Source organism: Cupressus sempervirens, chromosome 5, assembly GCF_028749045.1.
Source record: "Cupressus sempervirens isolate cs-2001-9-10 chromosome 5, ASM2874904v1, whole genome shotgun sequence".
NCBI classification, from domain to species: Eukaryota; Viridiplantae; Streptophyta; class Pinopsida; order Cupressales; family Cupressaceae; genus Cupressus; species Cupressus sempervirens.
The window spans coordinates 485,144,193-485,158,801 of NC_143122.1; the positions used below are offsets into that span (position 1 = coordinate 485,144,193).

Here is a 14,609-nt window from a genome sequence, read left to right on the forward strand (position 1 = left end):
AAATACCATTTTTGATCAAGGACACAGGTTAACTCAGAAAAAAATGGGTAATCTACCAATCTATCCATAAACGTAATTCCACGGATGACAGCAATTAAACTCTAGCGGTGATGGTACTTTAAAAAGTATTAAAAACCCAAAACAAAAGCAACCGACAAAACATGCACATCATCAAATTTTAAATGGAAGCTGGTACACTGTTCAAATTCCCATCATAATAGTTTCATAAACACCATACAGACAAAGAAAAGCTTAACACCTAAATCATTAACAACAATAAATTATGTTTCACATTACCATCCCAAATAAATATGTCAAAATATGTTTTCAAGGTCCCACGATATTGCAGCAAGCAACTAACGATAGCACACGTTTTCAAGGTAGCTATCGTTAGTTAATATTATCCAGGCACTACTTAAAATTAAGCCAGGCATATAGAAGGTTAATATTAACAGAACTATTTATTATTTGGGCCAAGGCCTATGCTTGAGAAAGTGCTACCACTTTCCTTTCAAGCTCGTCTTTCTTAGCACCAACTATCTTGTCAATTGCCTTTCCGTCTTTAATAAAGATGAAAGTCGGCATTGCCTGCACTTCCCACTCTGCAGTCACATCCTGCATAACCACAAATTGTGATATATTTCATTAACATCCCCATTTCATATGTTTGCTCCGATGCAGATCAGTAATCTGTGTTCCGTTCTTAACATACAATCATGAAATTCTCATTACATTATAGGACAACTAAGATCACAAATTTGAAAAAGCCCAAATTATTGATTCAAAAAAGGATTGTTAGTTTATCCTATCATTTGTGGAACATACCTGCAGCTCGTCAACATCAACCTTCAAGAACAGAACATTTGGGTATTTTTTCGATAGTTCAACAAAGACTGGACTAATAATCCGACAAGGACCACACCAAGTTGCAGTGAAATCAACCACCACCTGTGTAGATCAATAGTCAGGACTCAAGTAAACAACAGAGAGCCAACAATATACACAATTATAATATTTCTTGTATTCTGCGGGAAAAAAAAGCTATCCTTCTATGACATTTTCAAACTTGCAAGCGGAACTACTAGTTGCAAACTTCTTTTGGGTAAGTGTTGATTTTTGTTTTTTTAGTTTGGAAGGAGTAGCTACTTTAGTTTTAATTCTTTAATAGAATAATTAAGAACTTGTGAGGTTGTATAAAGCAAGAGTAATTTTATGTGAAAGTAAGCTTACAAGTTAAGTAAAACAGTTGGGCTCTATATACGCAAATTCCATTGTATTGTGGAAGAGTAAGTTGGCTGTTAGGCTGAAATTCTCTATGTTATTTTTGCTTCCTCTTATTAGTTTCAGTTAAATAACCTAGAATATTAATGGTTATAAATCAAACAGAACTTCTTTCTGTGAATTTATTGTACAATTAATCTATAACTAGATTATGAAAAATTTAACAATAAACACTATGGATAAAAGAAATGCAATCCCAAATCCATCGCGTGCTGCTTCCAGTATTAGCAAAACTTTAATCCAGAAAATCCAAAAATGAAACATTGGGCTCGTATTTAAGATATGACCGAAAGGTTGACATAATCATCTTCAATGTACTGCTTGATTTTCGAAACTGCATGATCAAATCTTAGCTTCTTTACAAAAACACACATCGAATTTTGACAGAGATACACCTTACTTGGCTACAGGTACCAAAGTGCCACCAACATACCAATACATCCTTAACTAACCCTTTATTCACATCCCATTTAAATGCGTCATCTAATGGGTAAATTTAAACTTGCCATCAGAATAAAGATAAGCTTCAGTAATATAACATTTGGTTCTTTCACGAACAGTGTTACAAATGGATATAATTATTATTCCAAAACGTACTTTGATATAGATTCTAAAACGATAAGAGAAATCAAAGTTGTTATTGTATAAATATTGCTAATTACTTAATAAAATATTTTCTAGCATGCATTTAGGTTCTCACCCAGCCATATTTGCAAAAAGTTAAAATCTATTGAGCAAAAACTTTAGCTGGTTCTCTGATGGTCGCATTTTCTTTTGATTTATTTCTCTAAAGATAGCTGTACCATAATTTTTTAATCGGGTGGAAGGAAGTTTTCAGGTTGACTTTCTAAAATCTCATTTTAAAAAAATGGAAAAACTGAAAACAAAAGTGCCAAAAATGAAATCAAAACTGTCAAATTCACTGGGTTTTGATTACATGCTAATTCAAACACACATTTCAATTCACTGGGGACCACCCTGTTGCAATGCGACCTGCTACAATGGCTTCAGAAAAAAGAAAAAAATCAGAGTAGAAGAATGAGCCATGAGTTTTTTAAGTTCTATGAGCATCATCATGGCTACCAATAAGACATGTCCAAAAGTGCTTATGGCTTCAGCTTTCAGGAAGAAATAAAAGTTAGAAAACCCATTATGTTTTATCATTGTTTACTACTCCACATCTTTATTTGATTTCATTATTTCTGTATCTAGTATTGTTTTTATAGTATTTACAGGAAGCCCTAACAGATAGGAAGCCCACACAGATATGAAGCTCATGTCTGCTGCAGTTTTTCTGTTTGATACAAGTTTATTGACTGCATTTCACTTTCAACTGACTACAGTTTTAGGTCTTGTATCAAATCCAACTGAATTTTCCGCTATGAATTTTCTGGTACCAAGGATATCCCTATGTGACAGGGAGATTGTCTAAATTTAAACATTTGATTAATTTTCCACAGGCAATATACTCTCTCTACTGCCAAATGCACCTTCTACTACTGACTGCAGGAATGGGTGAATTACTCTGTCAAGTTAGATGCAAAAGTTTACCAAATTTCATCAGTTTGCAATGTGCATGTTCCATGGGATTTAAAATGTGCATGTTCCATGGGATTTAAAATTGGGACATGATCCATGGAATGTTTGCAATGTGCATGTTCCATGGAATGCTGTCGACATGATCTCTGCCTTTAATTTTACATAAAGAATATCATCACTATTTCTTTTAAGAGTCGTTGTCCATAGATATTCTCTCAAAAGTTTATTGGTACATATTGATATTGTTAAGCAAACTTGATAGCTTTCTGGAGACAGCATGTTATAAAGTTTATACAATCTAATATTTTTCTTTAGTTCAGATGTTCAACATGTTCACATCTATACTCCAACGTAGTCATTCAAATCATATATTTTTTTAGTTAATTGTGAACTTCAAAATACCTCATGAGTTTTCTCATTAGTCCCTAATAAGATCATAAGGTACATGTCTTTTGTTCATACTCCTATAATTCTGTTATCTCTGCACAAAATTGCTAGCCATTTTTGTAGGGAATTAGAATATAGTTGCACTATTTTTCATTTTGCAATAAGTATCCGTATAACTGTAAATAATATATTGTATGAACCATGCTATATATATATAAAATCTTGTATATCGAACCCTCGTACAAACCAGAATCTGAACCGGCAACTTATCACTTCAGCAATAGCTTAATTGCATGAAGGAGCATCGGCTTTAAATCTGTAAGAATCTATGAAAACACTCTTGGCATGAAAAACAAAGGTAACAAATTTGTTCTTTTATTTAGTTTGTTTTTTTATAACTCGTTAATTCCAGTCTCTCTTCAAGTTATGAATATCCATTTTGTCACTCGCAATAAGTTTGAATCTCCACTTTGTCACTTGCAAGTTTGAATTTGATAGTTTTCATTTATTAGCTTTAAAAGAATAGCTACAGTGATCTATGATAATTAAATCAATGAGCAGAGATAACTGATGGAGCTCTTAGATAACATTTGATTGAAAATTCCTTCATCCTGTGGTAGATATCCATGTTTTGACAAGATGTTATATATGATAACTGACAAGATGTTATATAGGAATTAAATCAATGCGTATAGATAACTGATGGAGCTCTTAGATAACATTTGATTGAAAATTCCTTCCTGTGGTAGATATCCATGTTTTGACAAGATGTTATGTAGGAATTAAATTGACAAGTGGAGATAACTGATCGAGCTCTTAGATAACATTTGATTGAAAATTCCTTCATCCTGTGGTAGATATCCATGTTTTGACAAGATGTTATAAAATGTTTTAAAAAAACATTCCTATCAGAAAAAATTTGATGAGGAATACCACTTTTTAAAAATGAACTAGGAAAAACATGAGCTGTGAATGGTAAAGAGAGAGTCAAGAAGCAATCCTAAGATATAGGATGGTACTGACAATTGTGCTAAGTTAAATTAGACATTATAAACTAATCCTAAAGTATTATTTATCTCTATTTCTTCACCTCCCCACATTCTCTCCCCTCTTCCTATTTCTGTCCCTCCCACTACCTTCCTCTCTGTCTCTTCCTAAATATCTCTCTATCATATACACACAAACTCTCTTCTTATTTTGCCCTCTCTATTTCTATCACTATCGATTGTTTCACCTCTCCATCTCCCTTCCCTCTTTATATTATTCATCTTACTCACTGTCCCCGTCACCACCCCCCACACTTTCGCACTACTTCTCTCTCTTTATATCTCCCTATATCTTCTTATAACTTTAACTATCATGGACAACCTAGCTTTTTTAAACAACAATTCAAAGTTAATTCTATCTTTTCCTCTCCATCTTCTTCTACACCTGTATATTTTTTATTTCTTCCTCTCCAACTCTCTCTTAATCTCCATATCTCTATCTTTAGCTCTCCTTCTACCTCTCTTTATCTATTTGCCTCTCTCTTCCTTACCACCTCTCTCCCCCTTCCCCAGCCTATATCATATATTATCTATTTGCATTTCTATCTCTATTTGCCCATTCTTCTTCAACCATATATCACTTTGTCTCTAGCCCCTTTATTAATGATTATTTATATTAAAAAAGTTCTTCCTTGTATCCACCTGGCAATTTGTATTTTAACACGTGATTTTGTTGATCATTAGTATTACTCAAAACAGGTTCTCTACCCCCAACATGATTAATATTATTTAATTTCTATTATTTTTGCCTGCCATCGCCATTTTGCATGTCATCAGTGTTTTGAAATATAACATGGAATAAACATAGCTGCCCAAAAGATATTTTTAGATATGGAAAAAGTATAAATCAAAAATTATTGACTGACAAAGGACAAAAACAACGGCCTAATAACAAAAACGATGTAGAGGTGTCTAGTAGATTCATGCTGAATAGCTGGAGAACAAATTAACTACGTCCTCCCAAGGATAATCATGACAGCCTCCAAAAAAGTTGCCTTTCTGGATAAATTTCAGGCTCGAACAAGAAAATCGAAAAAGGGGGTTTTAAAAATTTGTATTACACGTGCAAATCCTTGAAGGTTGACCATTCATCCAGAGAGAAAGAGAGCGAGAAACCTATATGTACAACCAACAATGCAGAGGAAAATTTTGCAGTTTTCTCAAATAGGTTGAAGCAAAGGTAAAATCAACCCAGATGATAAATTCAAGTGAGAATCAAATTTGGATGTAGCTGTGTTGATGAATCTAAAGTACGGCCTCTTGTGTTTGTGAAGTTCTAATCAAAACTGTAAGCCATGCCTTTCTTGCCAAATCCACTGCAACACATGAGCATGCATGGACAACAATGTGCTAATTGCAAAAAGCATGGCAAATCTCCAAAAAATGTGATCAACGCCCAAAGTGCGGACCTGCAACAAGACCAACCTGTTGCTTCCTGACCTGCTGCCGTAGATTTTTCATGAATTTTGGACCGAGCATGAAACATGACGCATCATTATTTACGCCATTTTTCAGCCACCATTGCTGTAAAACTTGAGAATGCAGTGAATGTCTTCCCAAAGAATAAGCCTATCGGCTCAAAAGTTATATGACAAAAAACGCAGTAGCAAATATTTTATGAAACAAATAGAAAAGTGTTAGTCAAACTAAAATTGAATCAGTAAATCAATAGCCCTATATACAAAACTCGTTTAGTTTATTGATATCAGAGATCTGAAGTCAGCAGCAACCGCGGGGTCAAGGATAGCGCCCGTGTGAGCCTAAGAACTTGAAACCTCAATGGCTTGTATTTTGATTGTAAACGTGGCAATCATTATAGGTTTAATTTCTGGAGGAAAACAATTAGCATTCCCAGAATATCAAATGGGCATTGGGGATGAAAATCAGTTGTAAAGAAACTTGCAACCGTCGGAAAACAAGTCAGACCGTATCCTACAGTTTAGGGGGAGGTCTGGGTACATTCCCTAGTTTTCTTGCAAGTTGAGGATTGAGAAGGAAGAGTATCAGTTCTCTCCCTGTCAGTGCATCCCCCCTTCCCTCAAACATGCGCAAATAGAAAATGTGGGAAAAATTTCTGGTACGTGCTCTCAGATGCACTTTCAATATGTAAAGTAACAAAATATATGTGACGCATCATTCTTCAATTTGGCATTTGGCTTGTTTAGATAAGAAAAGTTGCTTAATTTTTGCCTTTGCAACGGAACAGGGCAACTTCCCTAAAACTAAAGACCTTATCTTCAAAATTTTGTTGTTAGGAGTATAGAGATCTGCATCAACAAAGATATGGCTGAAAAGGGTGTTCATCCTGTCAAATTCATTAGTTCGGTTGCAATCTCTTCATCAAAAAGCTATAGTTAATACTGTACTAAAAGGCCTATAGCTGAAACTTTATTTTTAGGATTTTATGTTTAGATGCAATATTATTTTTTAATGAAGAGACTTTCATTCAAAAATTATAAACAATTCAATATGGCTAAAACTTGATAGTGAGGGGTAAGGCATATAGCTGAAACTTTACTTTTTAGGATTTTATGGTTAGATGCAATATTATTTTTTAATGAAGAGACTTTCATTCAAAAATTATAAACAATTCAATATGGCTAAAACTTGATAAGGGGTAAGGCATATAGCTGAAACTTTACTTTTAGGATTTTATGTTTAGATGCAATATTATTTTTTAATGAAGAGACTTTCATTCAAAAATTATAAACAATTCAATATGGCTAAAACTTGATAGTGAGGGGTATTCATTTTCAATTCAATTGTTAAACTTCTCTATCTAAAAGTCAATACCGAAGTTATTCATTCCACCAAATTCATTAATTGAAATAAGAGCTATTCAGCCCACCAAATTCATTCCACCAAAATTGAAATCTGAGCTAGTCATCCCACCAAATTCATTCCAGATACGGCTCAAACTTCTTCATCTAAGATCCAATACTATACCTAAATCTAAATAAGTTTCATCCAAGAAACACAACATTCCAAAGACTGCTGAAACTTCATGTAAGAGCCAATACTATATTCAAAGGTGAGGCTGAACCTTTTTATCTAAGGGCCAACAATGAGGGCTAGCTATGCATTTCACTAAATTCATTCTTAACACAGCATAACCTCTTCATGTAAGAGTTTACACTATATTAAGGGGTACAGCTGGTACTTCCGCATCTAATAGTAAAGACTAAAACTATTTCATCTAAGAACTAATATACTAATAGTACTGAAACCTCTTCATCTAAGAACCGGTAAAGATAAAACACTAAAGATAAAACAGCAACCAAATTCATTCCAAATACACAATATCGAACAATTACATCAAAAAAATCAACAAATTCCCAACAGAATTTTTAGTCAATTCGTCGAATCAAACATTTAAAATGGGCACACACCACCATATCGCACAAAAAGGCAAGCAACCAAACAAATAAACACACGCACCCAACATAAACTTCTAAAATACCCATTCCTTAATCCTGTAACAGGCCACGGTTGGGTTTTCAGTGAACCATTTTCTGACAATATAAGTATTTTTCAACAAGATCCGCAAGTTGTAACCCTTTTTAAATACCCAATCATGAAAATTAGCAATTGTCTAATTCGCCAAAGTGCATACCCACTTAACAGAAATAAAACATGTAATTTTATTTGAAACCCCGTATTTCCCAATTTTCAAGATTTACTTAACTGTGCCAAAATCCAATCCGAAAATTTTGCTAAAAAGAGTCAGATTGAAAAAGGGTATCATCAAATATCCCCAGATACGGGCAAATTACCGACTTGCCTTCATATAGCATATCACCTACTTCTGGTAGATTGAAAAGAAAAGAAATGAACGTGATCTTACGAGCTTGCCGCTGGTCTTGGCCTCCTGCAGCTTGGAGCGCCATGTGTCTACGGAGTGACAAGCCACCACAAGTCCGTCCGCCATTCTTCTCTCCTCTCACGTTTCGTCTCCTCGCTTGCCTTTCTTCCGGTTCGCTGCTTCTCCGATCGCTTTGTAATTTGTCTTGCCTCGACTCTCTTTGTATTTATAGCGAATTTGTATTCGGGGTTTTCAGCCCCCGTAAATGGAGTGTTGACGGCAGTGCTTCCCGTTCTAAGCCCACCGCCACAAGTTCAATATTATACTCGGTCAAAAATGAACCGCCCTTCTAGAGAAAGATAGCTTATCTTTCCCGAAAGCAGCGAAAAAGCTTTCCCAACTTTAGGAATAGAATATGTCAACCTTGTGAAGTAGAGGTGCTCGCTATGGAGCCACAAGGGGAAAAGATCTAATTGCAATTTTAATGATTCTCATGTTCCGTGTTTATTTAATTTTTATATTGTTAATTTAATAGTTATACTATATGAATTTTTTTTTTTAAGATGAGGTTTTTTTTTTTTAATCAAATTGAAATATGAAGTTACATATTCACAAAAAGAAAAGGTCAAGGGATATGGATTACGCATTAAGGCTGGAAAATCATAAACATCACTATTCATCAAAAAAAAGAGTTTGAAAGCTCTTGATCTCAAAAGCAGGGCCAACATCAAAACCTCATACATCAACGAGGTTAGGAGGTGGGTCTAGAAGAGACCGCCCATCATTATCTTTTTCCTCTTTTTTTCCTCCTCCTTTCCTCCGAGAGGGGGAAATTGCAAGTGCCAACCAAGGAAACCACTTATCATTAGTGGCAAAGGACCACCCATAAGCAAAAGCAATAGCAGTAGGAGCAACAACAAGGGACTAGCCAAACCCATGCTAAAGAGGAGAGGCAAAGTGGCATTACCATCAATCTGCACCTCTAGAATAGGTTTTTTTTTATTGCAATGATGGGTCAGTTTTTTTTTTTTAAGTTGTTTTTGACACTTTGACAAAAAGCATGTTGATTTAGCCATGAAACCTTACCTATAAGAATATTTTCCAAATAAACTATTGTAACAACTTATGAGTGGTTTGAAATTAGCACTTAAAACATTTTGAAAAGTTAGGGTGCTCAACTATTCACCCATCTCCCTTATGCATTTGTTTATAGTGTTTAGATAAGTATGTTTTATATTTAGAATCCCTTATGTACTTTTTAGTAGTGTTTAAATAAGCATAGTCTATATTTATAAAGGATGAGCATGGGGTTGATGATTTTTTTCCTTTTTTCTTTTTTTTTAATGTTTAGATATATGACTTTTGAGTTTCTAAATTATAAAAAATACTAACATGAATCCATCTCTCATAAGAATAAATGGAACACTTAGCACTCATTGGATGTAGCTAATGCTCACAGAGGTGAAGCATCAAGACTTCCCGAGAGGTCACTCATCCTAGTACTACTCCAGCTCAAGCATGTTTAACTCTAGAGTTCCCTCCATGGTTAAGCCCACTCTACTTGCAATCTCATTTGCAAAACCTTCACCATGTGTTGTGTCTTATGAACCATTCATTAGAAAGCCCCTTAAGCTCATCAATTGATGAGTAGGAGATATTTTTCGAAAACAAGTCAATTTGTGATATTGCTATCAGGGTTTAATTGTGTAGTTTTTTAGTCAAACTCATTGACCCACGTATCATGAGTAGTGATTCAAACATGCATCCATCTCTCATGAGAATAAATGGAACACTTAGCACTCATTGGATGTAGGTGATGCTTTCAGAAGTGAAGCACTGGGACTTCCCGAGAGGTCACCCATTCCAATACTACTCCAGCTCAAGCATGCTTAAGTATACAATTCCCTCCATGGTTAAACCCACTCTGCTTACAATCCCATTTGCAAAACCTTCACCAAGTGTTGTGCCTTAGGAATCATTCATTAGAAAGCCCCTTAAGCTCATAAATTGTGATATTTTTTGCAACAAGTCAAATTGTGATATTGTTATCAGGATTTAGCTACATAGTTTTTGAGTCAAACTCATTGACCCATGTATCATTATTAGTGACTCAAACATGAATCCATCTCTCATGAAAATAAATGGAACACTTAAGCACTCATTGGATCTAGGTCAAGCTCACAGAGGTGAAGCACCGATACTTACTGGGACTACTCTAGCTAAATCGTGCTTAACTGTGGAGTTCCCCCCATGGTTAAACCCACTCTACTTGCAACTCAATTTGAAAAACCTTCACCAAGTGTTGTTCCTTATGAACCATTCACTAGAAATCTCCTTAAGCTCATCAATTGATAAGTAGGAGATATTTTCTGTAGCAAGTCAAATTGTGATATTGTTATCAGGATTTAGCAGCATAGTTTTTAATTCAAATTCATTGATCCATGTATCATGAGCAGTGATTCAAACATGATTCCATCTCTCATGAGAATAAATAGAACACTTAGCACTCATTGGATCTAGGTGATGCTCATAGAAGTGAAGCACCACGATTTCATTGTGATATTGTTATCAAGATTTAACTGCATAGTTTTTTATTCAAATTCATTGATCCATGTATCATAAGTAGTAATTCAAACATGATTCCATCTCTAATGAGAATGGATGGAATACATAGCACTCACTGGATCTAGGTGATGCTCACAGAGGTGAAGCACCGAGACTTCTTGGGAGGTCACCCATCCTAGTACTACTCCAGATCAAGCACACTTAACTATGAAGTTTGCTCCATGGTTAAAATCACTTTTCTTGAAACCTCATTTGCAAAACCTTCATGAAGTGGTGTGCCTTATGAACCATTCATTAGAAATCCCATTAAGCTCATCAATTGATAAGTAGGAGATATCTTCCCCATCAAGTCACTTTGTGATATTGCTATCAAGATTTAATTGAGTATTTTTTTAGTCAAAATCATTGACCCATGTATCATGAGTAGTGATTCAAACATGAATTTATATCTCATGAGAATAAATGGAATACTTAGCACTCATTGGATCTAGATGATTCTCACAGAGGTGAAGCACCAGGACTTCCCGAGAGGTCATTCCCTCCATGGTTAAACCCACTCTGCTTGCAAACCCATTTGAAAAACATTAACCAAGTGTTGTGTCTTATGAACCATTCATTAGAAATCCCCTTAAGCTCATTAATTTATAAGTAGGAGATATTTTCCATAGCAAGTCAAATTGTGATATTACTATCAAGATTTTACTCTGTAGTTTTTGAGGCAAACTCATTGACCCATGTATCATGAGTAGTGATTCAAATATGGATCCATCTCTCATGAGAGTAAATGGAACACTTAGCACTCATTAGATCTAGGTGATGCTCATAGAGGTGAAGCATCAGGACTTACCAAGAGATCACCCATCCCAGTACTACTCCAACTCAAGTGTGCTTGACTACAGAGTTCCCTCCATGGTTAAACTCACTCTGTTTGCACTATAAAAAAATACTTTTTAAGAATGTAATTAACTTTCAAAAGAAAAAGTTTAAAATTTACATGTTTTAATTTAATTATCTAACATCAAGTAAATTATAAAATCATGTGAAAAACAAACAAAATATTTTAGCTTTATTATTTATTGTAAATTTCCAAGTTTTATATTATATTATTAAAAAAAATGTTGGTAGGTAAATAGTTGGTAGGGCCAACTTCTGTTTTTGTTAATCAATATAAATATTTACATCAAAGAGTCAAAAAAGATGGGAATCGAGTTTCAAATTGCTCATATGTCAATTTAGCTCAAGTCAAAAAAGTGGGGCAACAAACCATATCAAAGAAATAAAATCCAAAAGTGCCCATAACTATCTCATCGACCAAGGGCACAAGACTTTAAGAATAAGATATAAAATTGTAGACACAATGCTATATATTGTTGGTGTTATACATGATACATATCTATATATTTAGGACTATGAATAGATAACTTAAGAAAATATCTAGACATTTACCAAAATTCTCTATACTAGCAAAGCAAACCCCAATGAAGTGAAATATATTGCAGTTGCATTGATTATCCCCTTCACAATCCTTCACCTCAGTTGCACCTTCTTTGATGAATCCCCCATTTGCAGAATCTTCCTCTATGTCATTGTCCAAACTCTTAATCCTAATGTAGATTTTTATTACTCTTTTGCCTTCATTCAACATGAGACCAAAGAGTTTTTTTAGGAAAATAATATTGTGACTGTTAGCAGGTTTTCTCAACATGTTTCTCCAACTTTAGGAGAATATTATTGGGAACATCCTAATCACATTGTCACTATATTGCATTGCATTGAATTCTTGGGGCATTGGGATAGTCATTTCTCTATCTACATTATTAATCACCTCATATGCATTTATCCCCAAAAAGCAATCTTTAGGACCTTACACAACACCCTCACACAAATTCTTATCTTTCTATATCCATCTTTATGGAAAGAAATATCACTAAGACGTCAATGCTTACTCGTGCCTATGATAGGTCATCAAAAGGCCAATAATGGCCTTAACACATGCATCACTAAATCATGTGGGAAGTTGATTATCACTTTTAACATCTTCTCACTTATGTCACCCACAAAAGGCATTTGCCTTTTCTTGTCTAGCAAGTGAATTTGGGTATCCATTTTGGAAGGGATATGATGTAGTGCAAGGTTGAGCGGACCCCCAATGGAGGCGACCAAGCCCCCAACAATAACCACACAATGGAAATACAACACACAACACAAGATTTGATAGAAAATCCAACTCTTTATTCATCCATTAACTAATTACATGCAATATGTTAGGCTATAAGGCCTTCCTAGTTATAGCCAAATGCTTAAGCAATTATAGTAACACTTATGCAAGACTTTGCAAGATCCAAACAAACACTAGCAATTCTAGATCTATAACAACAGAATACTCTGGTAGAAACCCCAAGCAAGCTCTAAACTTGTGCTTGCAAGCCACTAAGCAACCTTCTTGTTTCCTAAGATGTCACTCAATTGCTAGCTCTATTCTCAATTTGCAACTCCATATTCCTTCCCAAATCTCTTCTTTTTCAAGCATAGCTACAACTCTATGCAAACCCCTTTTATATAATTGCATGACCACAAGTCGACCTATTGCAAATAGAATCTACTAGAACCCAAATAAACACAATATGACTTAGTCATCTTAAAATTATTAGTAAATGGAAATAGGAGAAAGAACCAAGACCCCAAAATAGGTACTCACATATTCCACAATTGATCCACATCATGGTCACATGCTATACATATTAAATACACCAGTTAGTCGATCAAATCTCTCAAGAACACTCAATTTGTAAACCAACCCACTAAGCATTAGTAGAAACCATTGAACATGCCAAGTATACACAAAGCACACTGAGCAAGCATGTCCACCAAGATCTCACATGATTACCAAGCATGACTTCCACTAAGAAAATCATCTACTAAGTGCCACAAGAATCACTAAGAACCTTTAGTCACTAAGTTTCTCAGGCGAAACTACAATCAAGAACCACCCCAATAATGATCGAGCGTCATCTCTTTTCAACTGAGTTCTCCAAGTCTAAGGTCAAAACCACTCCAACATATATGAATGCCAACTTCCCCTAGATGCTCCTGCATCAGACACCCTAGGTACAAAAATATATTCTCAATAGATGGAAGAACATCTTTCAGGGTTCAATACGTAAACCTTGAATTGGTTCTTCATATACATGTCCTCCAAGTCTTTAACTTCTACACTCTATCCTTTGTTCCACTTCTACAAATCCTTTGTTGTAATAGAGAATGATTTAATCTGCTTCTTCACATCCTTTCTTGATGTACCATAGATCTATTTTCCACACTAATCTCTAACCCCTTGAGAATCCTTCAACTCATCACACAGGTACCAAAACTCAGTTTCCTCCTACTAAGTTCTACATTATATAGAGGAATTAGTGAAAACTTTATGCCACCCTTCTCAATAGTAAAAGAATTCTTGATACAATCATGCATTACCCTGCAATTATATTGCCAAGGTCTACCAAGTAATATGTGACAACTGCTCATGTCCACGATATCACACAACACCTAATCCACATATTGTCCAATCTAAAAAATAAAAAGACATTGCTCCCTCACTTCCAAAGCATGTTCATTGTGCAACCAATTGATCCTTTAAGGACAAGGATGTATCACTCTCTTCAAACCAAGTTTTTGAACCATCTCCTCAACAACTAGGTTATTAGTACGTACTACCACTATCCACAATCACATCCTAGAATTAACCTCCATACTTGCATCGAGTCCTAAACAAATTTCTTCTTTAAAAAGGTTCCAACACTTTCTTACCAAACAATACTTGTCAATCCAGCAAGTTATCTTCTACCTCAAGCTCATTTACCAAGTCCTCATTCTCATTTACCACAACAACTCTTCTATCACTAACCTTTCTATTAACATTGGGACATTTAAAAGATCTATGTCCTTCTTCACCACATCTATAGCAAGGACCCTTAAATTGACCTTTAACT

The 14,609-nt window shown here is 34.9% G+C and overlaps 1 protein-coding gene across 1 annotated transcript; it reads right to left on the bottom strand.

The window, feature by feature from the left end:
• Positions 1-267: 267 nt before the first annotated feature.
• On the bottom strand, positions 268-8,252 carry LOC149556857 (thioredoxin H-type-like). Its single transcript, XM_089831445.1, has 3 exons — positions 8,098-8,252; positions 826-948; positions 268-615 (listed from the first exon to the last, which is right to left on the bottom strand). The coding sequence occupies exons 1-3, from the start codon at positions 8,179-8,181 to the stop codon at positions 481-483; spliced, it is 342 nt and encodes a 113-aa protein (XP_089687571.1). The 5' UTR covers positions 8,182-8,252; the 3' UTR covers positions 268-480.
• Positions 8,253-14,609: the final 6,357 nt, after the last annotated feature.

Coding starts and splice junctions, on each gene's coding strand:
- LOC149556857 (XM_089831445.1), bottom strand. CDS start 8,181: ATGGCGGACGGACTTGTGGTGGCTTGTCACTCCGTAGACACATGGCGC. Junction 949..8,097: donor CCAAGACCAGCGGCAAGCTC/GTAAGATCACGT, acceptor TGATCTACACAG/GTGGTGGTTGATTTCACTGC. Junction 616..825: donor TTGATGTTGACGAGCTGCAG/GTATGTTCCACA, acceptor GTGGTTATGCAG/GATGTGACTGCAGAGTGGGA.